The sequence below is a fragment of the Pogona vitticeps genome, chromosome 6 (assembly GCF_051106095.1).
Source record: "Pogona vitticeps strain Pit_001003342236 chromosome 6, PviZW2.1, whole genome shotgun sequence".
NCBI lineage: Eukaryota > Metazoa > Chordata > Lepidosauria > Squamata > Agamidae > Pogona > Pogona vitticeps.
The window spans coordinates 72090862-72118773 of NC_135788.1; the positions used below are offsets into that span (position 1 = coordinate 72090862).

The following is a 27912-nucleotide window of genomic DNA, read 5'->3' on the forward strand; positions in this document are numbered from 1 at the left end:
TTGACGCCTCTGGTCTTTTTAATGAAAAGACTGACTCCCACTTGGAGGAATTACACAAGGCAAAAAAGACTGCCAAATCTTATTATATTCAGCCTCAACCGAAGTATAACAGGTACCAATGGAAGAAACCTTACAACCAATATGGACAAGGTTCTCAGTTCAAACAGTTTAAGCCTCAGTCGCAGGCTAGGTCTTCCAATACTGCTTCTTCTTCTAATACTTACCGCTCTCAGCATTCCCAGCACCGTCAGGGATTCAAACAGCCTGTCAAGAAATCAAAACAGTACCTTTGATCCAGTCATCTCAGCTCCGCTTTATCATACAACAAGACTTTCTCCGTATCTAAAAAATTGGTCTGCTATTACAAACGATTCTTGGGTACTAAACATTGTTCAGTACGGATATCTGCTGGAGTTTCTCGACTACCCTCCTCTAGGGCAGGTTCTTCCTACACCATCCGACCCTGCTCTAGAGGAGGAAGTTCATTCCCTTCTTCTAAAAGGAGCCATTCAAAGGGTACCAGCAAGAGACGTCAGGAACGGCTTTTATTCAAAGTATTTTGCCGTTCCCAAGAAAGACGGCGGCATCAGACCAATTTTGGACTTACGACTGCTCAATACTTACCTCTGTCCACGAAAATTCCAGATGGTCACTCTAGAACAAATAATTCACCTCTTAAGAAAGGGCAATTGGTTTCTTGTCATAGATCTAAAGGACGCTTACTTTCATATTACGATTCACCCTCAACATCGGAAGTACCTCAGGTTTCTATTTCAGGATGCCATTTACCAATTTCTTGCCCTCCCGTTTGGCTTGGCTACGGCTCCCAGAACTTTCACAAAATGCATGTCTCCAGTCGCGGCTTACCTTCGTCTCAACGGGGTCCAGGTGTTCCCGTACATAGACGATTGGTTAGTGGTCTCCAAGTCCAGACGTCATGCCCTGCAAGACAAAGCATACGTCCTTCATGTTCTACGCAATCTAGGACTCACAGTCAACTTAAGAAAGTCGCATCTTACTCCATCTCAGGTCATAAGTTACATCGGAGCAAGGCTCGATGCGAGGAAAGGGCGCATCTTTCTTCCAGCAGAAAGACGTCGAAAGATACGCAAGGCAATAAAGAAATTTCGCCCAGGGACAACCGTGTCAGCAAGACACGCCCAACATCTGCTCGGCCTCATGGCGTCAACAACACCAGGGTTGGCCCATGCCCGACTAAAACTCAGATCCCTTCAGGTCTGGCTCCTGTCACTGTTCAATCCGGAGACAGATCATCCACACAAGAGACTTCAAGTCACTCAGGAGCTTGCCTCACAGCTCGAGTGGTGGACTTACCCTCCACACCTGAAAATAGGGAGACCCTTTCGGCAGCTTCAACTCACTGTACAGGTGACCACAGATGCGAGCCCAGTGGGTTGGGGTGCGCATTGTGGCCACCACAGGATTCATGCGTTGTGGAATTCAGAGGAGCGGTCGCTTCACATCAATCATTTGGAGGTCCTTGCCATCCTCAAAGCACTCAAGACATTCTTGCCCCTAGTACAGGGTCGTGGTGTTCAGATAGCCACGGACAACACCACGGCCATGTACTATGTGAACAAACAAGGCGAAACACGTTCGAAGTCCCTGCTGTTACTTGCGGTGATGCTATGGGAATGGTGCTACAAACACCATGTTTTTCCAGTGGCTGTGCATATTGCAACGGAGGACAACACGATAGCAGACGAATTGAGTCGCCGCGTGGCGCAGACACACGAGTGGCAACTCGACGACAACGTATTCTAGTTCCTGTGTCGCCGCTGGGGCACCCCGGTCATCGATGTGTTTGCTACCACTCACAACAAGAAGTGTCTTCTTTATGCATCCAGAGCCGGACGGGGAGTCGGGTCCTCCAGGGATGCTTTCATGATAAGGTGGACCATGGGTCTAGTTTACCTGTTCCCGCCGTTTCCGTTAGTTCAGAGGACCTTACTCAAGATCCAGTACGACGGAGCGGAAGCCATCCTTGTAGCACCCTTCTGGCCCCGACAGCCATGGTTCCACAGGTTGATGTCGATGTCCCAAGAGGCTGTCCAACTCCCTCTTCATCCCCAACTTTTGACACAGGATGCGGGCAAGATACTTCACCCGGACTTAGAAACCCTACACCTAACTGCGTGGAGGATATCCCGCAGATCAGGGAAGTTATAGTCATGTCCAAAAAACCATCCACCGCGAAGCTGTATAGTTACAAATGGAAAGGTTTTTTGAAATTCGCAGCTTCTAGAGGCCTCGTGGCATCTCCAGTCAGTTTGTCTACGTTGCTCCTTTTTCTTCGTTATCTTTTCGACTTTAACCTTTCTGTTTCTACTTTGAAGGTTTATATAGCGGCGATTGTTTCTTTTCAGCCGCCTGGTTCGTCGGCTTCTCGTCTGTTCTCACATCCGACTGTTAAGAACTTTTTAAAGGGTGTAGTGAATCTTCGGCCTCCAACTAAGTTGCCTGTACCTCAGTGGTCCCTACAATTAGTGCTGCATGCCCTCATGAGACCTCCCTTTGAGCCAATGGCTACTTGTGACTTAAAACTTTTATCTCTCAAGTCCCTTTTTCTAGTGGCCATTACGTCTGCCCGCAGGGCTGGTGAATTGGCGGCGCTTCGGGTGGATCAACCCTATCTTCAATTTTTTAAGGAGAAAGTTGTTTTGCATACTGATGTCTCCTTTCTTCCTAAGGTGGTTTCTCAGTTCCATCTGAATCAACCCTTGATTTTACCTACCTTGTTTCCGAATCCTTCTGATGATACTGAGCGCATGTTTCATATGTTGGACGTTAGGAGAGCCCTTGCCTTTTATGTTTCAAGGACAAAGCAATTCCGTTTATCCAATAGGCTTTTCTTGTGTTACTTTGGTTCAAAGAAAGGGCTACCAGCTTCACCGTCGACCTTGTCCAGGTGGCTAGTCTCCACAATCTCACTAGCCTATCAGCTTACGCACCGGACTCCTCCCGATGGACTTCGAGCTCATTCTACGAGGGCAGTGGCCTCATCTACCGCTCTGCTACGTGGCATTGATGTCCCTGATATTTGCCGCACTGCCACGTGGTCTAACGTCTCTACGTTTGTTGCCCATTACAGACTGGACTTGAGAGCTCGGAAAGAGACGTCCTTCGGGAGAGCAGTATTAACATCTGTACTCCAGTGACTTCCCTCCGCCTGGTGAGTTAGCTAGCTAGTCACCCTTGTTGTGTGCATTCACAGAAGACCACGATGAAGAAAGACGGGTTACTTACCTGTAACCATGGTTCTTCAAGTGGTCATTCTGTGAATTCACACAATCCCACCCTGCCTCCCCACTATCCGTCACTGGCATTTACATTTATTGCTCTGCTCAGTGTAACTGAGGTTCTAGTGGCGGATAAATGGAACTGAGGAGGGGGTGGGAGGAGCATGCGCAGTATGAATGACCTACAACTTTGTTTCTTTTATTTAAGCTCTAGAACGTTCCGAGGAGATCATCGCTGGCGCTGATTAACCCTTGTTGTGTGAATTCACAGAATGACCACTTGAAGAACCATGGTTACAGGTAAGTAACCCGTCTTTTCTTGACAAACAACTTTGGCAGCAAAAGTTCTTATCCTCTGAATACTCAAAGGGCTTCCTCCAATGTCTGGGGAAAGCCCTTGAAGCCCTCCAAAGTCACCGATCGCCACCACGGGGACCCCCAGGGAGGTCTCCCAGGGCTTGCCCGCCACCATGGGAGATCTCCCTGGGGATCTCCACAGCCGCGATCAGCACCTTCGGAGGTCTCCAAGGGCTTTCCCCCTGACATCGGAGGAAGCCCTTTGAGACCTTTGAAGGCAAAAAGGCAGGGGAAAGGGGCTGGAAATTCAAATTTCCCGCCCTTTCCCCCTGCCTTTTTGCCTTCAGAGGTCTCAAAGGGCTTCCTCCGATGTTGGGGGGGAAGCCCTTGGGGACCTCCGAAGGCAAAAAGGCAGGGGGAAGGGTGGAAAATTTTAATTTCCCACCCTTTCCCCCTGCCTTTTTTCATTCGTAGGTTGAGGGTCCGTTCCCAAGTCGATGCCAATTTTTGCGAACAGAGCCATTCATAAGTCAAAATGTTCGTAGATAGGGACGTTCGTAAGTCGAGGTCCCACTGTAAGTGGATTGTTTTTCTTAGAATTAGAGCTAAACCTTAATTTCTATATCAGGAATTGCAAAAGAGCTGCATGCTTCTGACACCCTGTTTACCTACTGTCAATACAGTGCTTGTGCCATCTCTCATTCTCTCCCAGAGAGTAGGAAGAGACTTGCAGGGGTTGATGTTTATGCCATGCATATTTGAAAAATGAAGTAGTTCAACAACATTTGAAAAATGAAGTAAATAATCAGATAATGCTTGTCCCTTATCAAAGCCCTCTTCTTCCAGAATTGTTCTGGTCTGCATTTTTGGAACAGGGATTGGGCAGTTTGCTCTCTCAAATGTTGTTGAACTATGATTCTTTACCATTGGCTTCATGGGTAGGGCTTGATCTGAGCTGCAATCCAAATACATCTGTGCAGTCCTGTATACATACTGTGTTCCCCTTGGCTCAGAAAATGTAGTATATTGCTGTGATTATTGACCATTTAAAGACCATATTCTTCTGAATATTGGATATTGAGAGAAAACCATGCTGTCCATGTCTTGGTGAACTTCCAAAAGATACTTGGCATACTGCATTTGGAAGAGGATGCCCTCTCTCCCTCCCAGCCTCTCCCAAAACCAGACTGGGATCCACCAATGGATTTCTTAAATGGTTCCCAGTTTCTCTTTTCTTCTGCCACCCAAAAGCTGCTTGCCATGAAATAATATTTTAAACTTCATAGTGTAAGATAACATAAAGATAGAATTTTATGAAATGTTTAGCAGAGAATTAATTTATTGAGGGCTACAAAAATGGACTATGATCAGCAAGTAATCTTTGCATTTTCAGTCAAGCGTAATCCACCTGGACACCAAGAACCCAAAGTCAACCTACAGCAGAGCAAAAGAAAAAACAAAATACGGGTATTTTCTGATTCCAGTGAATTCAGATGTTCCCCACTATAAGAAATATAATCATTTCTATTAATCTCATTTAAGATAGTTAATGAATTTAATATCAGTATATTAAATCAATAATTTCTATTTCACTGCATCATGGATTGCCCCCAAAATGAGATGGATTGCAAAATTTATTTTATTTTTTGTCCCCGAACAATACATTGACCAGGATGAAAGAAAGTTAGCAGGGAAAAAATTAGTACAGTGGTGCCTTGCACAACAGGCGCTCTGTTTAACGACGAATCCGCATTACGACAATGTTTTTGCGATCGCAAAAGCGATAGCAAAACAACGTTTTGAATGGGGGAATTTCGGTGCGTGATGATCAGTTCCCAACGATCAAAACAGCTGATTGTCGGGTTTTCAAAATGGCTGCCGGGTGCTCAAAATGGCTCCCTGCTGTGTTTAGGAGCCATTTTTCGCTGCACAGGCACCCGAAAATGGCCGCCCCTGTGGAGGATTTTCGCTGGACTGTGAGTTCTTAGCCGATTGGAATGCATTAACCAGGTTTTAATGGGTTTCAATGGCTTTTTTATTTTCGCTTTACGACATTTTCGTTCTACAGTGATTTCGCTAGAACAAATTAACGTGATAATGCGAGGCACCATTGTAGATGAATAGGAACATTTTTGTCCTACCTTTTGTTTGTTTGATTTTTATAGGGGAAAAGCTATGTATTACAAGTGGTTGAAAATTGGGGTACATTGTTTGCAACCGTGCAGATAGCAGGGTTTTTTTGGAATGCCAACGTATTGTTGATACCTCTGTGGATTCTGCAGTAAAATGTGACTTGTGCACTGAAATGTCCTGTTCTTATACATGAGGGTGAAGAAGCATTGCCCATTTGTAGGATTTTATAATCATGCTAATCATACCTAGGACATTTTAAAAATAAAAATACTACCTTGTACCATGAAATAATCTGGCAAAGAGCAGATGATTAATAATTGAAAACATTATAGCTATCTACCAGTGCTTATGCTGGTAGGTTGGAAGGCATTCTCGAGACCAGGAAATACCTTCATTGTTATAATCTTCCACTGTCTGCTTCTTATCAGCTTCTTTTGTCCATATTGTATAACAGAGTCTCAAGAACCCAAACATTGATATATACAGCATGCATTATTTTTGTGGTAGCAGTGCCTAATAGAGCTTGGTAGAAACATTATTGCCCTTTTGTCTGCAATTGTAAACAGCAGCTTTATTCTGATATTCTGGAATCAGCGCAGTTGCAGGGAGGGGAAGGGAGGCTGTAGAAGAGGGGATCATGCTTGTGTACAGGCTCTACACATGAGCAAGAATCCTGGAAAATCTATGTTCTTGCTCTTATGCGGTGTCTACCTGTAAGCAGGACTCTTTTCTTTAGACATGGCACTTCCTGTGTGAGCAAAATAATGAAGGAGGTAGCAAGTCTAACCTTTCTCTCGTTGTTGATTGTATAGTTCAGTAGGGCTAGTGAATGGAAGAGTGAAACTCTGCTTTGGGAATTAAAAATAGTTGACACAAGTCAGACTTATTTTTAAAAAAACTTCTAATGAACTGATCCAGTGATATGTTTCTAATGCAGAAATTTAACAAGCTGTGCCTGTTGCCTTAAGAGCTCTGCAGCAGCAGAATAGATGGAAGTGGTTTCTCCCAATGTGGTGCTACTTGTTTCCCCTTCTGTCTTCCACCGGCTGTGAAGCAGAATTGGAATCCAACTTACTGCACCCGGTTGTGGAATTAGGATCATATGCTCAGATCTCATATTCTTGGTCAAAGGTTTCTCAGTATAGTTTTTTATACATGCTCTCTGGAATTCATGGAGTTGAATTGAGATTTAGTTAAATTAAGAGAGCAAGCGTATTGAAATAAACAATACAAGTTACTCATGATTAATATAATCTCATTGATTTTGCAAGGTCTGGACTAAGTGTGACTACATCTGAATCAGAGCTGTAGTTTCTAAGAAGAGTGGTGGGGGTCGGGGTTTGCTTCCTTACACTCTCTAGTTTCTAAGATAACCTTGAAAGGAATCCATGTCAGTAAAGCCAATTTTTGTGTGCAGTTTATATATGTATAAACCGAATTTCTGGGTACTTTCCTGTATACTTTTAAAATTATCAGTAATTTTAGTTACCTGTAAATAGTATTTTATCTTTAAAGATAAAAACTTATATGAAACGTTTTGAGTTCAAATAGTGAATTAGAAATACAGGTCCTTTAAATTAGAATGGAAGGAATCTCAGTTAATTAAACTTTCGAACTGTACTTGTTCTTCCTTAACCTGTACTCACTCACTGAGTCAGTAAGAACTAAGTCAGTGTCTTAGAAATACGGTGGACAAATAATAGCTGTTCAGTCATTATTAAGTTCAGTGCTATTGTGAAGCAAAATCACTGCCTTCCTATGACACTGACAAAAAACCCCTTGTGATATAGTGACTATATTGAGTTGTGTGCATGCATAGTAAATATTGAATGATACGATTGAAATAAATGAGGACTTAAACTTGTAGGGTTATACTCCTGCTGTAAGGTGCTAGTTTTAATGATAAAGCTGCTGTTTGATGTTTATCCTTACTCTAGTGTTCACCATGGCCGGATACACCTACTGCATTTGTAAACAGTAGTCCTACCCCAACTCCAGTCTTTTCTTCTACTCCGCATACTACTTGCGGTGTCCCAGATAGGTATGTATTTTTTAACATGTTATCTTATATCAAGGATGAAGTTGTTAAAAAAATACATCTCTCTGTCTCTCTCTCTCTCTCTCGCTCTCTGCAAATGGCAGTTTTTCAGTATGGGAAAATTACATGTGCTGTAGAACTTTTGTGTGATAGTGTCAAGATTCCCCCCCAACCCTCGGTCCACAGCCTGGTACCAGGCCGTGGCCTAGGCAGGACCGGGCCATGGAGGCAGATCTCCCGCCCCCCACAAGCACGCATGCCTCCCCCCACATGCATGACTGCCTCAACCACCCCTGTGCGTGTGTACAGGTGCCCTGCCCACCCACACATATGGATGCTGCCACCACCCTGGTCCATGGTTTGGAAAAGGTTGGGAACCACTGCTCTAGTGTTTTTAATTGCCTCTGTTGACTTTAGATCAGGGATCAGAAATGTCTCATGATTGAGGAGCTGTATGGAGCTCATGACTGGAGCTTCAGTGCCACAGTAGGATCTTGATTTTGCTGCCACAGTTGTTGAACTTCAGCAGCAAATATACTGACTCTCTGATGTGGTAGAGTGGATGGGAAGGGCAAATGTCAATCACTGTGAGAGTAAGAATTCCACAGTTGACCCGCTTTATCTCTCTCAGGGGCTTGGTGCAGGATATGCTTACAGGGAAGGAAATGGTAAAATAGCTCTTATACAGTGGACGTGGCTTCTATATTGGCAGTTTTACTGCCAAATTCCAACATTGTTTTCATAACTTCAAAAAGTCCAAGGAGCATGTTGGGGCTTAGTAAGAGAAAACTGTTAATAGAAAGTAGTAGAGATCTGTTCCGTTGGGTCATACCCTTTATTTAAAAAAAAAAGTGGAAGCAAAATCATTTTGTGATATTCCTTTTCCTCATCCTTTCCTGTCTAGTAATTCATCATCTCCAAATCACCAAGGAGATGGAGTTCCTCAAGTATCTGGAGAGGTAAGTGACAATGTATGAGGCAGCCAAGAAACTCATTTAATCTCTTGGAAAGCCATAAGTTGTACATTGTCTTATATAATACAAGATCTAGAGGCAAACACTGATCTTTTTCTCCAACCTAGCAACTTCATCCGTCAGCCACAATCCAAGAAGCCCAGCAGTGGTTACTTAAACATAGGTTTTCCAGTTATACAAGGCTGTTTTCCAATTTCTCAGGTACGCAAGATAATATTTTAGAAGTTTTCTTTTGTAATTTCAAAGTAAATTTCCTTGTATTCATTTCTTATGAGAAGTCATGGATGCTTGATTTGCACTTCAAATATGCTTGACGTATAAAGATCTAAGTTTTGATATTTAAAGATCTAGAAGATCTAACAATCTAATATTTTTATCTGAAAGTTTATCTAATTTCTTTCCATTCTTGCAAATTCTTTCTAATATCTGTTTTTCACTGACAATCCCCCCCCCCCCCGGACATAGTTTAAGACTCACTCTCTGCTACATTAGGCCAAAGTCTGTCTAGTTGAATGTCCTGATTCTATCATTGGCCTGCCAGATGTTCCTCAGTAGCTTGGAAATAAGATATGAACATCCTTTAGTTCTGTTAGACCTTTTAAAGGCATCTGTACTGTTTGAAATACTTCTTTCTGGGCTTGTTTATATTTCCAGTATACATTGGAAAATATGGGAATATGCAATGACATATTTCAGAATGACTTACAATCACGTGACAGCATAAATTGCTGTTACTGTTCTCACAGCTGCCCAAGTAATGGGTTAGTGACACATACTCTGTGAAAGAAGCTTTGAAGAGCTGCCCTTGTTTTCCCTCCTTCCTGCTTTCTTCTCCACCTCTCTGGACTCTTACACTCACCTCTGAAGATAGAGTGGAAAGCAGGAAAGAGAGAAAAAACGTGGACAGAGGTGTTCATATGTGTGGAATAGATTTCAGTATATTGATTCCGCATCCCCATTTAAATAAACAGACCTCTTGCAGAAGAGCAAAAAAACAAAACAAAAAAACATGCTGCTGCTGAAAATAACATGATCTCCTTTCAAATTAATCTGTACTTGCACATTCCTTGTAATCACCCAATTGAAATTGACCTAAAACATGCTGAACATGATTTATTGGGGGGCAGTTTAAGCAGTGATATCAGGCTCTCTGTCTTGAATCTATTGCTAGTCTTGTTTCATTTTGTGACCTAATATTGTAGGAAAAGAATAAAATGTATCTCTCCACAGTGAATAGTTGTATAAACTTTTGATGTTCCCGTCCAACCCTTGCTCATTTGGATTGCTCCTGTGTGCTTTTTTTCTATGCATTTTTTAAATGGAATAACCAGCCGCCAAGAGTGGACGAGTCACCCAGATAAGCGGGATATAAATCAAACAAACAAACCAGATACGCTGTAATGCATTTGCTTTATAGTTGGCTCCAAAACATTACAGTTCTGGAAGTCATAATCACTTTCTTCATCATTATAATGCAGGATTTTCCTCTGCTTGCCACTATAAATTGTTTTTCTTGAGATAGTGAACATTATCCTAAGGTCCCAGTTTTGTTGTGATATGGGAGATTTGTTTTCTCCCACAGGATAAATCATTTAAGGTTTTGGATAAACTTGGTTATTTCATTCTTCAGCCAATTTGGAAATACTGTTTTGAAATAATCTTGAGGTTTTGCCCTGCTGAATAACTGTGTGTTTTTAGCAGATTGTTGCTTACATCTGATACCATACCTTATAAATGAATAACACTAACAACCCTAAAACAGCACAATCAGCTTAGTTATAACATTTAAATCTAAATTCTGTTTCATTAAATTACCTTTCATTTTCTAAATTATCTGTCAATTCTTGTGTATATTCTTTCTTACGTTGTTGAACAAGTTGTGAACTTTTGTCTGGATATTCCTCTGACCCTAAAATAATGTTTTAGAAGTAGGTCTTCTATCCCCCTTCATCAACTCTTAGTATGTAGTTGCACCTGGATTAGAGCATACGTGAGAAACTGTGTATGCGTTGACAACACCCAGCACTCTTCAAATGTTGTGGGTTGTAGCCTCCTTTTTTACTTTGCCTCCTTAGCTTTTATTACATTGTACTGGTATAATTAGAACCCTACAGCACAGTTCTCTTGAATTCTGGAGAGAGCAGAGAGGACAAGGCAGTTTCAGTCCATGCTCTAGTCTAGAGCAGTGGTTCTTAACCTTTTTTACTCGGATGCTTTTGAACTGCAACTCCCAGAAACCCCAGTCAGGATAGCTGGTGGTGAAAGCTTCTGGGAGTTGCAGTCCAAAACTCTTGAGTAACCCAAGGTTAAGAACCAGTGGTCTAGAGAGCACATCTGTTGTCCCAAAGCTCAAAATACACAGCAGCCAATTATAAGCTGAGAAGGTAATTGTGGCACAAATGGACAATTTCAAAGTAGAGAAGCTGGAGAAGAAATGACAGTGGCCAGAAGAAAAGCAAATTCATAGTCCTTCCTTTCAAGTTTTAAAATGAATTCTTGAAATTCATTTTCTTGGGGAGTTTTTGAGGCAAAAATAATATTGTGGTTACTGTCTGTGGAGGCTTTCTATAAAGAAGCCTTAATATTTGTTGGCACAGTACTATAACTAAAAGTGCTTTAAGTGTGTTATACCCCTTATTTTAGTGTAGGAGAATCCTAGGTAATTGACTACAGTATATGAAGAGACTATGATTCTGTATCCAGCAGAACTTGTCCAAACAGAAGTAGATGCTTGTGTATGCATCACATTTCAGCTAACTGTTTTGGAAGTATCCATTGGAATGCATTGCAGAAAATGGTGGCATTACCTACTCTCATGATGGGAAGAAAGCAAGGAAGGAACTTAAATGCCCAGTAGTTCATGCAGTAATTTATTTTGCCTTCATTTTATTGACGTGTTTGTAAATCATCTTGTAAGCAAGCATGTTATTATTGTCTGATAGAATACAGTTTGATCATGCATCACAGATAATGAAAACAGCAGAATAGTTTAAGGGTCTAGCAGAAGAAACTTAAAATTATATAAAGCCAGACAGGTTAGTGAGAGTAACTTGTGCAGAAACATTGCCAGAATTGTGACATATCTGTGTATGGCAGCATTGCTTTTCAAGTGGCGGACTTCACGCACCAATCTAGATGCTGTCCTGTGTATTTTCTAGGTGCTGATTTATTGACGCTGACAAGAGAAGATCTGGTACAAATCTGTGGGCCAGCTGATGGAATTCGGCTGTATAATGCACTTAAATCAAGGTAAATAGTATCCTTGTGTCATCTTGTTTTTCTGTCCGTTCTGTCAGAAGTCTGTCTGCAGACAGGGGGATTTGGGAGGTGTTAATTTAGATTTTTCAAATGGCTTATGCCTGTGTGAGCTCATACAGGAGTTGGAAGTACTGTGCTCAAAAGAAGAATGTTTTGTTGTACACCTTCAGGGCAGGCCACAGATATGATGCAGGCACTGATGAGCTCAAAGGTAGACTGTAAGACTGGTAGCAATGCAGTTGGGCAGTTCTGATTTCTTGAAGACGGATGGGTTTGTTGCCAAGAGACAAATCTTCTCATTTAGGTGAGCTATAACCAACCTAAAGTTCTTGAGGTCATGGCTACTAAATATTAACAATTGCAGATTTCTAACTGTGAATTAAGCTTGCATAATGATGTTAACTTACTGTTACCTCTGCTACTCCAATAGTTATATTACAGAATTGCACCACACGCCAGTGTCTTAATTACTTCAATTTAAATTTGAAGATTAATTCACCAACTTTGAACAATCTCAGTGGTTCTGAGATTAGTTATTAGACCAAACAATCTTTGCTAGTTTGCATCAAAATTTTAAGTAGTTTGTAAAGAAGTAAAGAGTACTGTAGTGTTAAAGTAACAAATGGATATAAATCAGTGATACTCAGTGCAGGAAGATTTATTTTTGTCTTTACATTCCAGGTCTATTAGGCCACGTCTAACAATCTATGTATGCCAAGAGCAATCAAGAAGTGTACAGTTTGAAAGGCAGCAAGACTCAGGCAGTGGAGAGAACAGAAATGGTGCAATATTTGGTATGTGTGTTATCAGTTAGCTTATTTTGGTATCAAGTCTTCTACTGCTACCCACTGAAGATTTCAGTTTATTCTTCACTTACTGCCATAGAGTAGAGGATTGCAGATTTTTCATATTTACAGATCAGTGATTTATTGTTGATATATGCCAGCATAAATATAAGTCCATTAATCATGGCAGTGAATTGTCACTAATTAACAAGTTACCACATGGTAGTTCTACTCACATGCTAGTAGCACAGCTTGACACATGACTTGACTAGGGATACAAATAGTAATTTGTTGATCTGCAACAATTCGCTGCTGTGATTAACACTTAGACTTCCACCAACTTAAATCTACAATAAGATGCTGGTAATATAGTTTGAATGTCACTGCTAGTGTGAATAATGTTGGAACTCCAACATTTAATGTTGAAAAAGCACAAAAACTATGTATTTCAGGACTACTTATCCTAATACATGGAAAACATTGGAGTGCATTAACTGCATGAACAGCTATGAGCTAAATGATAAATAAGTTGGTAGGGTACTCAGCACTGACATGCTAAGACCAAAATGGTACTAAAATTGTGTCTTTTATCAAGGAAACAAGTTAGTGGCATCTGAAAAACTAAAAGCTTTACCATGGTGTGTTAGTCTTTAAGGGGTCAGGTGTCTTGGTTGGTTTTCTGCTAAGACAGACTTAACACAGTTAGCCCCGCTTGAGTACAGCTTTCCATCTGGTCCCACAAACAACCTTTTAAAGGAAGGCTTGAAAAGTACTGCCATGAACAGGCAACTCATGGACTGACATGACTGGATTAAGCTGAATAGAAGGGTGGGATTCCAGAGGAATTCTTATACACTGTCTTTATTAATGAACTAGGTAAAGGACAGTGGACTCATCAGATTTACTGCTAACAAAACTTGGAGAAAATATAAAACAATCTTGAGGAACAGAAAATCTGGACTAGTGAAAACAAAATGAAACTGAAAAAGATGAATGTAAAGTGCTGCATGTTGGATGGTTTGAAAGCACAAGCTTACAGTACCAGACAGCCTCAGAAATAATGGCAAATGGAAGTTTGAATATAAATATACAGTGCAGTGCTGTGACAAACACCTTGCCATTGTGGAGTGCACTAAAACATGTGTGGTATCCATATGTTGGCCAGTATCTGTGCTGTAAGTACTTGTAAGAGTCTATTCCAAGTGGTGATCGAGGCCACCTGCGGACCAGTTTGAAAGGGCCTTTGGCACAATGGAAACAGTGCACAGGTAGAGTAAAAACGGGCTGTTAATTGCCACAGTGCTGCTACACATCAACAGCAGTGGTAAAGGTGTGTGGCCCAAAGATAGAACATACAAGAATATGAAGTGCAGACTAGGTTATGACCAACCTAAAAAGAACTAAACAGATACATCTGCAGATGCATTGACTAGATATAAGTATCCTCAGCAAGTAGGCAGCTCCTCACAGCAGATTTCCCAGTTGTGCTGTGGTTTGAAACACACAAGCAGTAGTATGAGATTTAGTTTTTTTGACTTCTCTAAATGGTAATTAAAATGTGATTTGATTTTGCTTGTCTCTCAAACCTTCTCACATCTTTGCCATCCTTTTCAGACTTGTTTCTTGCATGTGCACGTACAGTATGTGCTGAGTGTATGTGCAAGATATAAGGCTGTGCAGATTCAGAATGTGGTACTGCTACTTTCTAAAGTGTCTGACATTGAGAAGGATGTCAAGTACTCATGCCAGTTCTCTTTTAGTGCACATCATGGCATTACCACAGAATCTTACAGTGGCTTTCTAGATGTAGTGGATAGAGCCCTGTTAGTGTTGATGTAAGGTTTGCATAACCTGCCATGGCTAATTGTAGCTAATCAACAAAGTGCCACATCTCAGTTGCACAACCAAGCGCATGACCAGGCACATAACAAAGATAAGTCTTGGCTCCTTTTCAGTTAGCTGAAATAAGGTTTGCAAACTTTATGCAAATAAGATTCTAGCCATTATATGTGAGATTTGGAAAGTGATATTACTTTGCTCAGTGTTTGGACTTAATTTGGAGATCTGCCTTGGCTCATTTCTAATTCTAGCATTCTGTGGAAAGGAATGATGATATGGAATGGAATTCTGTGCTGTCTTGTAATTGATCCATATCAAGGTGAGGGTTGGACATGTAGTTCTCCAGGCTGCATGCTTCAAAAGGCTTTCATGAATCTAAAATACAAGAGCATTTGTTTTTGATACACATATATTTATGGAATGGTATTACGGTGTTTAGAGTAAGATTGAAGCAACTTTTAGAAACAAAATGAAATTTACATTTGAGGAACACTGCAAGAATACTTAAATAATTTTTTAAAATTCTAGTTTATCATGCAATCTATTTGGAAGAAATGGCTGCCTCAGAAGTTACTCGGAAGCTTGCTCTGGTGTTTAATATCCCATTGCATCAGATTAACCAGGTTTACAGACAGGGACCTACTGGTATCCATATACTTGTCAGCGATCAGGTAAATCCTCCCCCCTCATTTCTATTCACATTTTTTAAAATCAGCTTTGATTACTAATTCAGATGTTAAGAAAGTGGGTACAACTGAAGTCCACGTTTGTATTACTGTTATAGCCAAGGATATACCATATTTTTCTCTTTATAACATGCTCCCATTTATAAGAGCCCCCCCCCTTTCTAACCCAAACTTAGCTTTGACTATTCAGCCTCTGGGCTCAGAACACTCAGACATTAGGACTCCCTCTTGAATCTGAGCCTACAGGCTCCACCTTCAATGAGGTGAGTTGCAGTTGGTTTGTTCAGCATTAGCTGACTTCAGTTCTATAAGACTCATGACTGGAGGAAGCTAAGTCTCCTGACTGTAGGAAGTTAAGCCTCGTGACTGAAGAAAGCCTGTTTACAGAGGCAAGGTATGGGCCATTTTGTTCTCTCCTCAGCTATCCTAGCTTACTTCCGTGTATAAGATGCACCTCAATTTTTAGTGTAATTATTTTAGGAAAAAGTGGTGTCTTATACATGGAAAAATACGGTAGGTTCAAGTGCAAAACAATTTGGTTCATCAGTCAGCGGAAAAGAAATTCTAAGCTGCTTTATGTTCTGAAGTCTCTGGTGGCTTATCATTTCCAGGGATTATTGAGCAAGAAAGATTAGCTAGATTCATTTCAGACAGCTTCGGCTTGACTATGGGAAAGAGATAGTTTTGGTCACTGTAGTGTATTATTTATGCTGCAAAAGTAGACAGTGGGAGTGTGCCCCTGTTGGTTTTTGTGGACATCTCAACACCTTCTGATACTATCAACCATTGTTATCTTCTTAGATCATCTCTCCGGGATGATATCTGGAGGCACTACCTTGCAGTGGCTCTGGACCTTCCTGGAGAGGCAAGCTCAAGTGGTTCTGGGGGACTTCTGTCTAACACCTGTTAGCCTGTGAGGTTCCTCAGAATTCTATATAAAACATATGAGGAATATATTCCCCCATGCTATTATATCTATGTAAGACCACTGGGAAAGGTTGTCCAGAGTTTAGGGATTTGGTACTACCAAGATGTGGATATCACCCAACTGTGTTTCTCCTTTCTGTCCAGTTCTGAGGAAGCTATTTTGATGCTAAACCTGTTTCTGCTATCAGAAATGGATTGGATCAGGAAAAACAAACTGAAACTTAATCCAGAAAAAGATAGTTATTCTTAGTCAGTCAAAGGGCAGATAAGTAAATAAAGATTCAGCATGTGATATCTCTACACTCATCCTAATATCTCAGGCTTGCAGCTTGTATTCATCCCTGGGCCTGGAAGTCCACGTCTCAATGGTAGTCAAGAGTATGCCTGCACAATTAAAACTAGTACACCAGCTACACCCATGCTGAGGATGTCTGGCCTGGCCACAGTGAGACATGCTTTAGTTGCATCCCATTTGTATTACTGTAACATACTGTGTACATGGCTGCCTTTTAAAATGGTTCAGAAACTTAAGCTGGTTCAAAATGCTGCAGCAAGGCTACTAACTGGGCTTAGATACAGGGAACATTTAACTTGCTTGTTATACCTGCTTGACTGACTGCCAGTCTATTTCTGGGCATTATTCAAAGTGCTGGTTTTGACATACAAAGCCCTAAACTACTTGTGATCTATCGAACTCCCTTTATGAGCCTGGGCTGGTTTTTAAACTGTTACTGTTGTTGTTGTTGTTGTTGTTGTTGTTAGTTAGTTAGTTAGTTGGTTAGTTAGTTACTTACTTAGTTAGTTAGTTAGTTAGTTAGTTATTGTTGAAGTATGCAATTTAATTTTTTATTCATTTTCAGTAAGGATAGGAGTTGGGGATAGGGGGCTGGGGCAGTGGACATGGGTAGGGAAAGGGTAAAATTCACAGTGTGAGGGTACTTTTACATCCACTTATATAATTCTACTAGAATAAAAAATTAGAAAAAAGAACAACTTAAAAGATTTTATCAGAATTACTATAGTTACTAATGGGCGCTCACTACCTTAGTACATGCGCTCATAATTTATAGATTAGACTACTGTAACGTGCTCTACGTGGGGCTTCCTTTGAAGCTGATGCGGAAACTTCAAGTGGTGCAGAATGCGGTGGCCAGACTCCTTACTGGAATGAGAAAATATCAACATATCTCTCCTACTCTGGCCATGCTGCACTGGCTGCCCATCCGTTTCCGCGTTGACTTCAAAGTGTTAATGCTTACATTAACATAAAACGGTTAATGCAATATATTAACATAAAACGGTTTAGGACTTCGATACTTGGCGGAATGCTTACTCCCAACTAGCTCTACCCGTGTCACCTGCGCAAGCCAGGTGGTGAGGCTGAGGAGCCTGATGCCGAGGGAGGCCCGGAAGGAAAGAACTAGAAACCGGGCCTTCTCGGCGGTGGCTCCTCGCCTCTGGAATAACCTACCTCCGGAGATTCGCGCTACACCCTCGCTGGGTACTTTTAAGAACCAACTAAAAACCTGTATAGGCAGGCCTTCCCTTCCAGTTAATTCCTGTCCTCTTTCCTTTTTTTTCTCTTTATTTGATTTATTTTGTATTTTTTCCATTGCAAAATCATTTAATTAACTAATTGTTATAAATTTTTCTTGAACTTGTTATGTTTTATGTTGTAAGCTGCTCAGAGTGGTCGAAATGACTAGATAGGCGGGGTATAAATACAATTAATAATAATAATAATAATAATAATAATAATAATAATAATAATAATAATAATAATAATAATAATAATAATAATAATTATTATTATTATTATTATTATTATTATTATTATTATTATTATTATTATTATTATTATTATTATTATTATTATTATTATTATTATTCCCTGGTTGGACCTTCACATTTTTCTTTTATCTATGCCTTCCAGTCCATATTTTGAGTCCAGCTATAAAATCATTTCAAATGTTTGTGTCCTTTTTAAGATAACCGTGTTTCTGTTCTCTTGGCTGTCTTTAAAATCATCACGGGAAACTCTTCTCTTTGTCCCATCAGCCTCCCAAGTATATTTGGTGAGGACACAAAAGAGGACCTCTTCTATCACTGCTGCCAAGCTATGGAACTTCCTCTTATAGAAGGCTAACTTGGCCCCCTCTTTGCTGTTCTTCCTTAGGCAGCCAAAAGCCTTTCTCTTCAGGCAGGCTTTAAATATGTAAATTGCTCCTAACGAAGGGGTTTTAAGGTGGCACTTGTGTTTTTAATCATTTCAAGGTGTTATGAAATTATTGTAAAAGATTTTTAGTAGTTTTCAATAGTTAAGATGCTTTCTTATAATATTGTAATTCATTATTTTTAATTGTGTGAACAGTAAGCTATTTTAAGTCCCTTATAGAAAGGCAGGTTGCAAATCAAATCAAATTAGAGGTGTATGTATGAGCAGTGCTCGTTTGTGAGTAGTCTTTGGATCTTGTTTTTCTTGGCCAGTGAGAACTAAAGGCATCATACAGTTAAAATGATAATAACTCACAAACTGATAGATTCCAGACAACTTGTTATAGAAAGTAACATTGGAAATAATGCACTTAATATTTAATATTGTATGAAGTTTTAAAGTATATTCTTGAGTAAACGTAACATTTGAATGCACCCTTTGACCTGAGAGTACCGTGCTGTCTCTAGTTTCATGGGTGTTCTTCTAATGGCCACCAGTGTCTTGCATTGTTGTGGCTGTGTTTCTTTGTTGGTCATGCATAAATTGCAAAACACTGGCCAAAATCCTGTGGCTTAGCATAGTAAATTGCACTAGAGTACAGTGGTGCCTCGCTTAACGGCGATAATTCATTCCAGGAAAATTGCTGTTAAGCGAAAATGTCGTAAAGTGAAAATAAAAAGCCCATTGAAACGCATTGAAAACCGTTCAGTGCGTTCCAATGGGCTAAAAACTTACCATCCAGTGAACATCCTCCATACGGCGGCCATTTTCGGTGCCTGTATCATGAGGAATCCGTCCCTAAACACAGTGGGGAGCCATTTTAATTATCCAGGGACCATTTTGAAACTGCCAATCAGCTGTTAAAAACATCGTTTTGTGAAGAATGGGTTCCCGAAGCAGGGAACCGATCATCACAAAGCGAAAAAACCCTATTTAGACCATCGTTTTGCAATCGCAAAAACATCGTCGTGAAGCGGATTCATTGTAATGCGGGGTAATCGTAAAGCGGGGCACGACTGTATAGGCATCCTTCAGTCTGGAGAGACTATGGTAGTGTGCTCTGTGTTGAGGCCTTGAAACAGCGTCTAGTGTGGCTAAGAAGGCCAGTTCGAGAGTGACAATCCCTTCCACATTGAAGACAGATACAATCCTTACCCTGTCCGCCTCCCTGATTTTGCTTCTTCCAGGACTGCTTCTTTGCCTCGGCCTGCTGGACAAGGGTCTCTTCAAATTGGGAGAAGCCCTGATGCACTGCCTGCCGCCAGGCTGAACGCTCCAATGTCAGGGTTTCCCATCTGTTGAGGTCCATTTCTAAGGCCTTCAGATCCCGCTTGCAGATATCCTTGTACTGTAGCTGTGGTCTCTCCCTGGGGCGATTTCCTTGCATTCATTCTCCATACAGGAGATCTTTTGGAATTCGATCATCAGCCATTCTCACAACATGCCCAAGCCAACGTAGACGTCGCTGTTTCAGTAACATATACATGCTGAAAATTCAGGCTCGATCTAGGACTACTCTATTAGGAACTTTGTCCTGCCAGGTGATACCAAAATGCGTAGGAGACAACGCATATGGAACATGTTCAGCTTCCTCTTCTGCTGTGCACAAAGGGTCCAAAACTCACTGTAGTATAGGAGTGTGCTCAGGACACAGGCTCTATAGACCTGGATCTTGGTGTATGCCGTCAGTTTCTTATTGCGCCATACTCTCTTTGTGAGTCTTGAGAACATGGTACAGTAGCTGCTTTCCCAATGCGATTATCCAGCTCAATATCTAGGGAGAGAGTGTCAGAGATCGTTGAGCCAAGGTACACAAAGTCATGAACAACTTCCAATTCTTACGTGGAAATGGTAATAGAGAAAGGCGAGTCCACACCCTGGCCCATGACTTGTGTTTTCTTCAGGCTGATTGTTAGTCCAAAGTCTTGACAGGCCTTGCTGAAACGATTCATGAGTTGTTGGAGGTCTTCTGCAGAGTGGGCAACAATGGCTGCATCATCAGTGAAGAGGAAGTCCCACATGCATTTCAGTTGGACTTTGCTCTCAGTCTGGAGAGATGAAAGAGCTTTCCATTTGATCTAGTCCAGAGATAGACACTTTCTGTTGCAGTTCCAAAGGCGTGCTTCAGCATGACAGCAGAAAAGATCCCAAACAGGGTTGGCGCGAGGACACAGCCCTGTTTCGCTCTGCTTCAGATGTTGAGCCGTCAAAAACTACGGTGCTCTTCATTCCCTCATGAAAAGACCTGATGATGGTAAGAAGTCGAGGTGGACATCCAATCTTGGGAAGTATTTTAAAAAGGCCATCCCTGCTAAAAAAATCAAAGGCCTTTGTGAGATCTATGAAGGCCACAAAGAGTGACTGCTGTTGTAACCTAAATTTCTCCTGCAACTGTCTGAGGGAGAATACCATGTCAGTGGTGGATCTAGTAGCTTGAAATCCACCCTGTGGTTCTGGATAGACTCTGTCTGCAAGCACCTGGAGTCTCTTCAGTACAACACGGGCAAGCAGCTTCCCTACAATGCTAAGAAGAGAGCTGCCACGGTAGTTATTGCAGTCGCCCCTGTCTCCTTTGTTCTTATATAGTGTAACATTTGCATCCTTCATGTCCTATGGTACTCCACCTTCCCTCCAGCAAAGAGGAAAAACTTCATACACTTCGGTGGTGATGATCTCTTTACAGCACTTCAGCACTCAACAAGGATGTTATCCTTTCCAGGTGCCTTGCCCAAGGCGAGGGAATTCTGGGCTGCTTTTATTTTTGCTAAAGTTGGTTCACTATCCGATTCTTCCAAGACAGGTAGGCACTCAATGTTATTCAATGCTTCTTTGGTTACTACATTCTCTCTAGAATATAGCTTAGAATAGTGCTGTACCCAGTGGTCCATCTGCTGTGCTCGGTCCTGGATGATCGCACCTGTAGCAGACTTCAAGGGAGCAGATTTCTTCTGCATTGGATTTAAAGCCTGCTTGATACCATCATACATTCCCTTGATCTTACCTGTGTCCGCTGCTATCTGTATCTGAGAGCAGAGCTGAAGCCAATAATCATTGGAACATCTCCTGGCAGCTTGTTGGACTTTGCTACGAGCAGCTCGAAGAGCCTGCAAGTTGTACTCATTAGGACAGGCTTTGTATGCTGCTAGAGCTCTCCTCTTATCCTTGATGCCTGGCATTAGCTCCTCTGAATGGGCTTTGAACCTATTCAGAGGAGCTGCTGTATTTTTGGTTTTCTTGCCAAATATGGACAATGCAGTGTTATAAGCAGCATTCTTGAAGTGTTCCCATTGTTCAGGTACATTTGCATTAGCCGGGCCTGGAAGGGTTTCCTCAAGCACTTGGGCAAATTCCTCCAATTTTCTTTTTTAAAATCTTTTTATTAATTAAAACATAAACATAAAATACACAAATCAAAATACAATTTAACTGTGTTCCCCACTACCGTAGATGGGACCTCTTGCAATAATCTTCTTTCTCCATCTATATTCTTCCTCTTCTTTTATTGTTCTCTTCTCCAGAACGGCATTGATTCTTGATTTGGAGATTTCCCCTTTCCTCTTATTAATACATATTCCAAGAATCTGCCCCATACAGTGGTGCCTCGCTTAGCGACGTTAATCCGTTCTGGAAAAAACGTTGCTAAGCGATTTCATCGCTAAGCAATATTAAAAAGCCCATAGAAATGCATTAAACGCGATTAATGCGTTCCTATGGGCTAAAAACTAACCTTTAAGCGAAGATCCTCCATGGGGCGGCCATTTTCAGTGCCTCTAAAGCGAGGAAACACAGCGGGCGGCCATTTTCTTTTCCCAGCGGGCATTTTGAAACCACCGATCAGCTGTTTAAAAAGGTTTGCTTTGCCATGATCGCTTCCTTGCGATCATCGCAAAGTGGAAAAACCCCATAGGGACCATCGCAAAGCGATCACTTTTGCGATCGCAAAAACTCCGTCACTAAGCGATTTCGTCGCTCAATGAAGCGATCGCTAAGCGAGGCACCACTGTATTTCATAAAAATATTCTTTTTCAACTCTCCTTTCTGAACCTTTAGATTATAAGTTAATTTATCATTTATAGCTATATTTCATATTTCATTATACCATTCCATTGCCTAGCTATTATTAATCTCGCTGCTGTTAATAAATTCGTTATCAGTTCTTTAATCATCTTATCGTATTCCACATTCTTAAATATTGATACCAAAGCAATCTCAGGATTCAATTCTTTGTCTTTTCCACATATATCATTTAATTCTTTAAAAATTTCTTTCCAAAATTTTTGTACTTTTTCAAATTCCCACCACATATGAAAGTATGTACCCATTTCCTTCTCACATTTCCAACAGACATTCAGATAACTAGCATTAATTTTATTTAATTTTGTTGGTGTTAAATAACATCTTAGACACAGTTTTAAATTTTTTTCCCTTATTCTCACTGACATAAATCTTAAAACCCTCATATTCCACATCTTCCTCCATTCTTCCTCGTTTATCCTTTTACCAAGGTCTTATTCCCACAGTAGCTTCACCCCTTCTTTATCGCTTTCTTCTTCTAAACTGAGTAGGAATCCGTAAATTTTACTCACTGTGCCCTTTACTGAATCAGTCATCTGAATGTCTTCATATAATAGAAATTGATCGTACTTTGTATATTCTCTACCTTTGTTATAATTCTTTACCCATTCATTAGTCCATTTTTCTAATTGTATATAGTTCAACCATGAGATATTTTTACTCTGAAGAATTTGTTTCATTTACAGTACTCTGTTGATCTCATTTTGTACAACCAATCTTTCAATCTAATCACTTTTTCCCTCTAAATAATTCCACATTCACTTTCATATTGACAGGAAAATTCTCTATTTCTGTCACTAATCCAGATGGAGAGTTAGATGAGCATAAATTCTCTCTATATTTATACCATTAACATTGTTTTTAAGAACAGGTTTTTAATTTCACTTATTTTATACTTCTTAACCATACCAAATAAATAGTTTTCAGTATCTGCTTGTATTTCTGATGATTCCATTTTCCACCAAATTAACCTTTCTTGGTTATATATAATTTCTCCAATAAACCTCAACTGATTACCCAAATATTTTTTAAAAATATTTGGTAAACCTATACCACCCTTTTTTGTTGTTCTATACGAATACTTTTTATTTATTCTGGCTCTCTTCCCTTCATTACAGTATTTGTTAAATCATTCCTTGCCAGAATTTCAAATCTTCCTCTGTTAACTGTACTGGTAACATTCTAAAAAGAAAATTAATTTTTTGTAAGATTTTCATTTTTATCAATGTGATCCTTCCAAACCATGAAACTTTAAAATTATTATATTCCTGTGATTTCTTTTTAATTACTCCCTTTAATTTATTATAATTATATTCCTTCATTTTTGTATGTTTTTGTAAATATATACCTAAATATTTAACTGATTTAATATCCTAAAATCATATTTCTCAGCAAACTTTTCTTGTTCTAATTTATTATGATTAAACAACATTAGTTCAGATTTTTGCCAGTTTACACATAGTCCAGTTATTTTTCCAAATGAATTTTAATTCTATCTATACTTTCTAATGGGTTTATCACTGTCAATAAGGAATCATCAGCAAATAGATTAATCTTTATTTTATTATTTTCACCCATACCTTTTATTGTGTCATCATTCCTTATTACGTTTGCTAACATTTCAGTAATCAAACAAAACAGAACTGGAGAAAGAGGGCAACCTTGACTATTACTACAGTGGTATTTTCCACATATAGTTGCTCTATTATCCCCCTAAATTTCTTTCCAATCCCCAGCCCTTTAAAAGAATCTTTAATGTTGACCATTCTAAGCAGTGAAATGCCTTAAAAATATCTAATGATACCTGCCTTCAATTTATCTTTTTCTATATTATATATAATGTTCAAATCTCTCCTAGTTAAATTTTCCATTTGTCTTCCCTTTATAAACCCATTCTGATCCTCTTTAATATATTTTGTGATAAACTTACTAATTCAGTTTGCAAGTATTGCTGTAAATATCTTTGCATCTTGGTTTAATAATGAAATGGGTCTATGTGAACTTGGGTCTGTTAAATCTTTTTTGGGTTTTGAAATAAGAGTTATCAATGAATGTTTCCAAGAGTCTGGTATTTTCTGTCCTTCCAATATCTCTTTTTAAAGTATTTTAAACTTAGGAATCAATATTGATTAAAAAGTTTTATAATATTCTGGTCCCATTCCATCAAAATCTGGAGTTTTACTGTTTTTAAATTTATTAATCATCTCTATAATTTCTTCATCCTTTATCTCTTTTTCTAATTCTCTTTTATCATTCTCTAATAGTTTATTCTTAACGTTTTCATTAATATACTTTTCTACATCTTCTTTTGATACACTGTTCCCTTTATATAAATGTGGATAGAATTCTTGTAGTATCTTTAATTTTTCCTTCATTAGACTATAATTCCTGTTTCATCTTTAATCACTCCAATTGCATTTTTTGATCTTTTCATTCGTACTATTCTAGCTAAAAGCTTTGAATTTTTATTATTAAATTCAAAAAAATTCCTTTTTGCATATATCAAGACCCTCTGGACCCTTTCTAACTCCACACTTTGTAATTCCTTTCTTTTCGCTTGAATCTCTAGTAATTTTTTATTATCCCTATCTATAAAATATTTACTTTCTAGAACTTTTAATGATTTTTCTATTTTTCTTATATTTTCTCTCAATTTTTTTATTTTACAGGATTCACTTACGCAATTCCTCTCATAACTAATTTCATAGTGTCCCATAACATTCCTATTTTATTCCCGCCTGCTTCATTAATTGACCATATTTCCAACCATTGTTTCTTAACTTTATCCACTACATCTGAATACTTAAAAATATTGGAATGTATTCTCCATCTCTTTGCTTCTCTGTAGTCCTTTACTTTCATCTCCATCACCATCAATGCGTGATCCGTTATCTTTATCACATTAATATTTGTATCTACTACTTTCGAAATTAAATTTTGTGATATTAACATAAAATTATTCCTTGAATAACGGTTATGACCCTGAATTATCAAATATCTACCATTACTATCTTTTATTACTTCTTTTACCATAAATTCACAATGTTTAGATATTAATATTGCTACCTCTTTAGATTTGGAAGTCCCAAATCCTTTTTCATAAATGCTTATATTTCGTAATTTCAACTCATTAGCTCCATCCTTCAATTGACGTGTCTCTTGTAGATAAATAATGTCAACCTTGGTTTTCTTCAATAGTGATTCTGTTCTCCTCTTTGTTACAGTCCCTGGGCCTTTCACATTTAAAGTAGCTACCCTTAGGTTTTTCCCCATATCCGTTCCATATTCTGTCTTTTATTCGGCCCCGTTGTGCATCCCACAAAACAACAGTAAAGACAAAAACACATAAAAAAACCAAATCCACCTATTCCTCTAACTAATATCCTATCCCTAACTTCCCTCTCCACATATAAACTCTTTTCCTCCCTCCTATTTCCCTGCGCCTCACTAAAGTTTGACGTGGGAGGGGAGAAGACATCACCCACACCAGTCCAAGTCCCAGCCAAATCCTCATCCTATTTCACCGTACCATATATATAGTCCTTTAATGTCTTCCCGTTTTATAATTTATCCTTATTATCTTTTCACCTTCTTTCTCCAACCCCCAAAGTGAAAAAAGCGGGGGGAAACCCACTTGGAAAACAAACAAAAGAGTTTCCCCCGGGGGGGGAAAGCCCACCGGGAAAACAAAAAAGAAAAATCTTAAAAAATAAAAACCACAGCCAATTACCGTGTTAAAAAAGGCAAAAAAGAGAAGAAAAAGAAAAAGGCGGGAGGAGTCATCAAACGTCCAGTAACCTCCAGTGGTTTTTTCCATTTAGAATATCTTCTCTTTCAAACCACCACTCATTGCAGGTCTACTTGCTTGCACCTTGGTCACGTTCATCTTCTTGCCACTGTCTAACCATCTCATCCTCTGTCGTCCCCTTCTCCTTTTGCCTTCACACTTTCCTGACATCAAGGTCTTTTCCAAGGAGTCTTCTCATGAGATGACCAAAGTATTGGAGCCTCAGCTTCAGGATCTGTCCTTCTAGTGAGCACTCAGGTTTGATTTCCTCCAAAATTGATAGGCTTGTTCTCATTGCAGTCCAGGGGACACTCAAGAGCCTCCTCCAGCACCACAATTCAAAAGCATCAATTCTTCGGCGGTCAGCTTTCTTTATGGTCCAGCTCTCACTTCCATACATCACTACAGGAAAAACCATAGGTTTGACTATTCTGACTTTTGTTGGCAAGGTGATGTCTCTGCTTTTTAAGATGCTGTCGGATTTTGCCATTGCTTTCCTCCCAATAAGCAGGCATCCTTTAATTTCGTGGCTGCTGTCACCATCTGCAGTGATCGTGGAGCCCAAGAAAGTAAAATCTGTCACTGCCTCCATATCTTCCCCTTCTATTTCCCAGGAGGTGATGGGACCAGTGGCCATGATCTTAGGTTTTTTGATGTTGAGCTTCAGACTGTTTTTTGCATTCTTCTTTTCCACCTTCATTATGGGGTTCTTTAATTCCTCCTCACTTTCTGTCATCAGAGTGCTATCATCTGCATATTGGAGGTTGTTGATATTTCTTCTGGCAATCTTGATTCCAGCTTGGGATTCCTCCAGTCCAGCCTTTCGCATGATGTATTCTGCCTATAAGTTAAATAAGCAGGGAGTCAATATACAGCCTTGTCATAGTCCTTTCCCAATTTTAAACCAATCAGTTGTTCCTTACCCAGTTCTAACTAGAACATCTAGTGAGGAACAAATCAAGCTGATGCCAGTGCTTGTCTCCAGGAAACTCTGTGTTGAAGCTTCGTATTAAAGAATGTGTTGCTGACACAAAGTCCATAATAACAGCAAAATTCCAGCAAGCGTTGGCCATTCTCGTTCATCTTCCCAATGCCAAAACGGCCTAGACAATTGGGCCAAGAATTGTGATGAGCACCAACTCTAGTGTTAAAGTCTCTGAGAATGAACAGTGGCTCTCTCTCAGGGACTTCTTTGATAGCAGCTGCCAGATCATCGTAGAATTTGTCTTTCGCTTCTGTTGTGGACGACATTGTTGGTGCATATGCACTAATGAGGGTGACTGGTCCCACTGATGAGTGGAGCTGCAGAGACAGGATTCTTTCACTCCCCACAATAGGTGGAACAATGGATCTCAGCAGAGTATTTCTGACTGCAAAGCCAACACCATGTTCCCTGGTCTCATTCAATGGTTTTCCCTGCCAGAAGAATGAAAAGTTTTTTTCTTTGACAGATCCTACGTCTGGTAATCTCGTCTCTTTCAGGGCAACAATGTCCATCTGCAGTCTACTCAGTTTCATGTCGATGACAGCTGTCTTGCATACATCGTCTATTTCCTGCAGGTTGTCAGAAAAGCTGTTGTCAGGAAAACCAGGGGACATTGTCCGAACATTCCAAGTGCCCAACTTTAAGGCAAAAGAT

The 27912-nt window shown here is 39.9% G+C and overlaps 3 protein-coding genes across 19 annotated transcripts in view; 2 read left to right on the plus strand and 1 right to left on the minus strand.

Annotated features, from left to right (window-relative positions):
- Nucleotides 1–27912, plus strand: part of UBP1 (upstream binding protein 1) — a 71050-nt gene that overhangs the window by 37320 nt on the left and 5818 nt on the right. For 4 of the 11 annotated variants that reach the window (XM_020802068.3, XM_020802071.3, XM_020802070.3 and 1 more), the window contains 6 exons: nt 7628–7731; nt 8633–8687; nt 8810–8903; nt 11861–11951; nt 12642–12754; nt 15113–15255. In XM_020802068.3, the coding sequence (XP_020657727.1) occupies nt 7628–7731; nt 8633–8687; nt 8810–8903; nt 11861–11951; nt 12642–12754; nt 15113–15255 (600 nt within the window). Of the gene's footprint in view, nt 1–7627; nt 7732–8632; nt 8688–8809; nt 8904–11860; nt 11952–12130; nt 12265–12641; nt 12755–15112; nt 15256–27912 lie in introns of all 11 variants that reach the window. The other 7 variants (XM_020802073.3, XM_078377578.1, XM_078377577.1 and 4 more) reach the window with 3 other exon arrangements.
- LOC144583561 (uncharacterized) lies at nt 840–3576 on the plus strand. Its single transcript, XM_078377569.1, has 2 exons — nt 840–3193; nt 3469–3576. The coding sequence occupies exon 1, from the start codon at nt 843–845 to the stop codon at nt 3177–3179; it is 2337 nt and encodes a 778-aa protein (XP_078233695.1). The 5' UTR covers nt 840–842; the 3' UTR covers nt 3180–3193; nt 3469–3576.
- The window catches only part of FBXL2 (F-box and leucine rich repeat protein 2), a 78314-nt gene continuing 67331 nt past the window's right edge, over nt 16930–27912 (minus strand). For all 7 annotated transcript variants that reach the window (XM_078377570.1, XM_078377571.1, XM_078377576.1 and 4 more), the window contains one exon: nt 16930–27827. In XM_078377570.1, the coding sequence (XP_078233696.1) occupies nt 27231–27827 (597 nt within the window). In that variant the 3' untranslated portion in view covers nt 16930–27230. The remainder of the gene's footprint in view (nt 27828–27912) is intronic.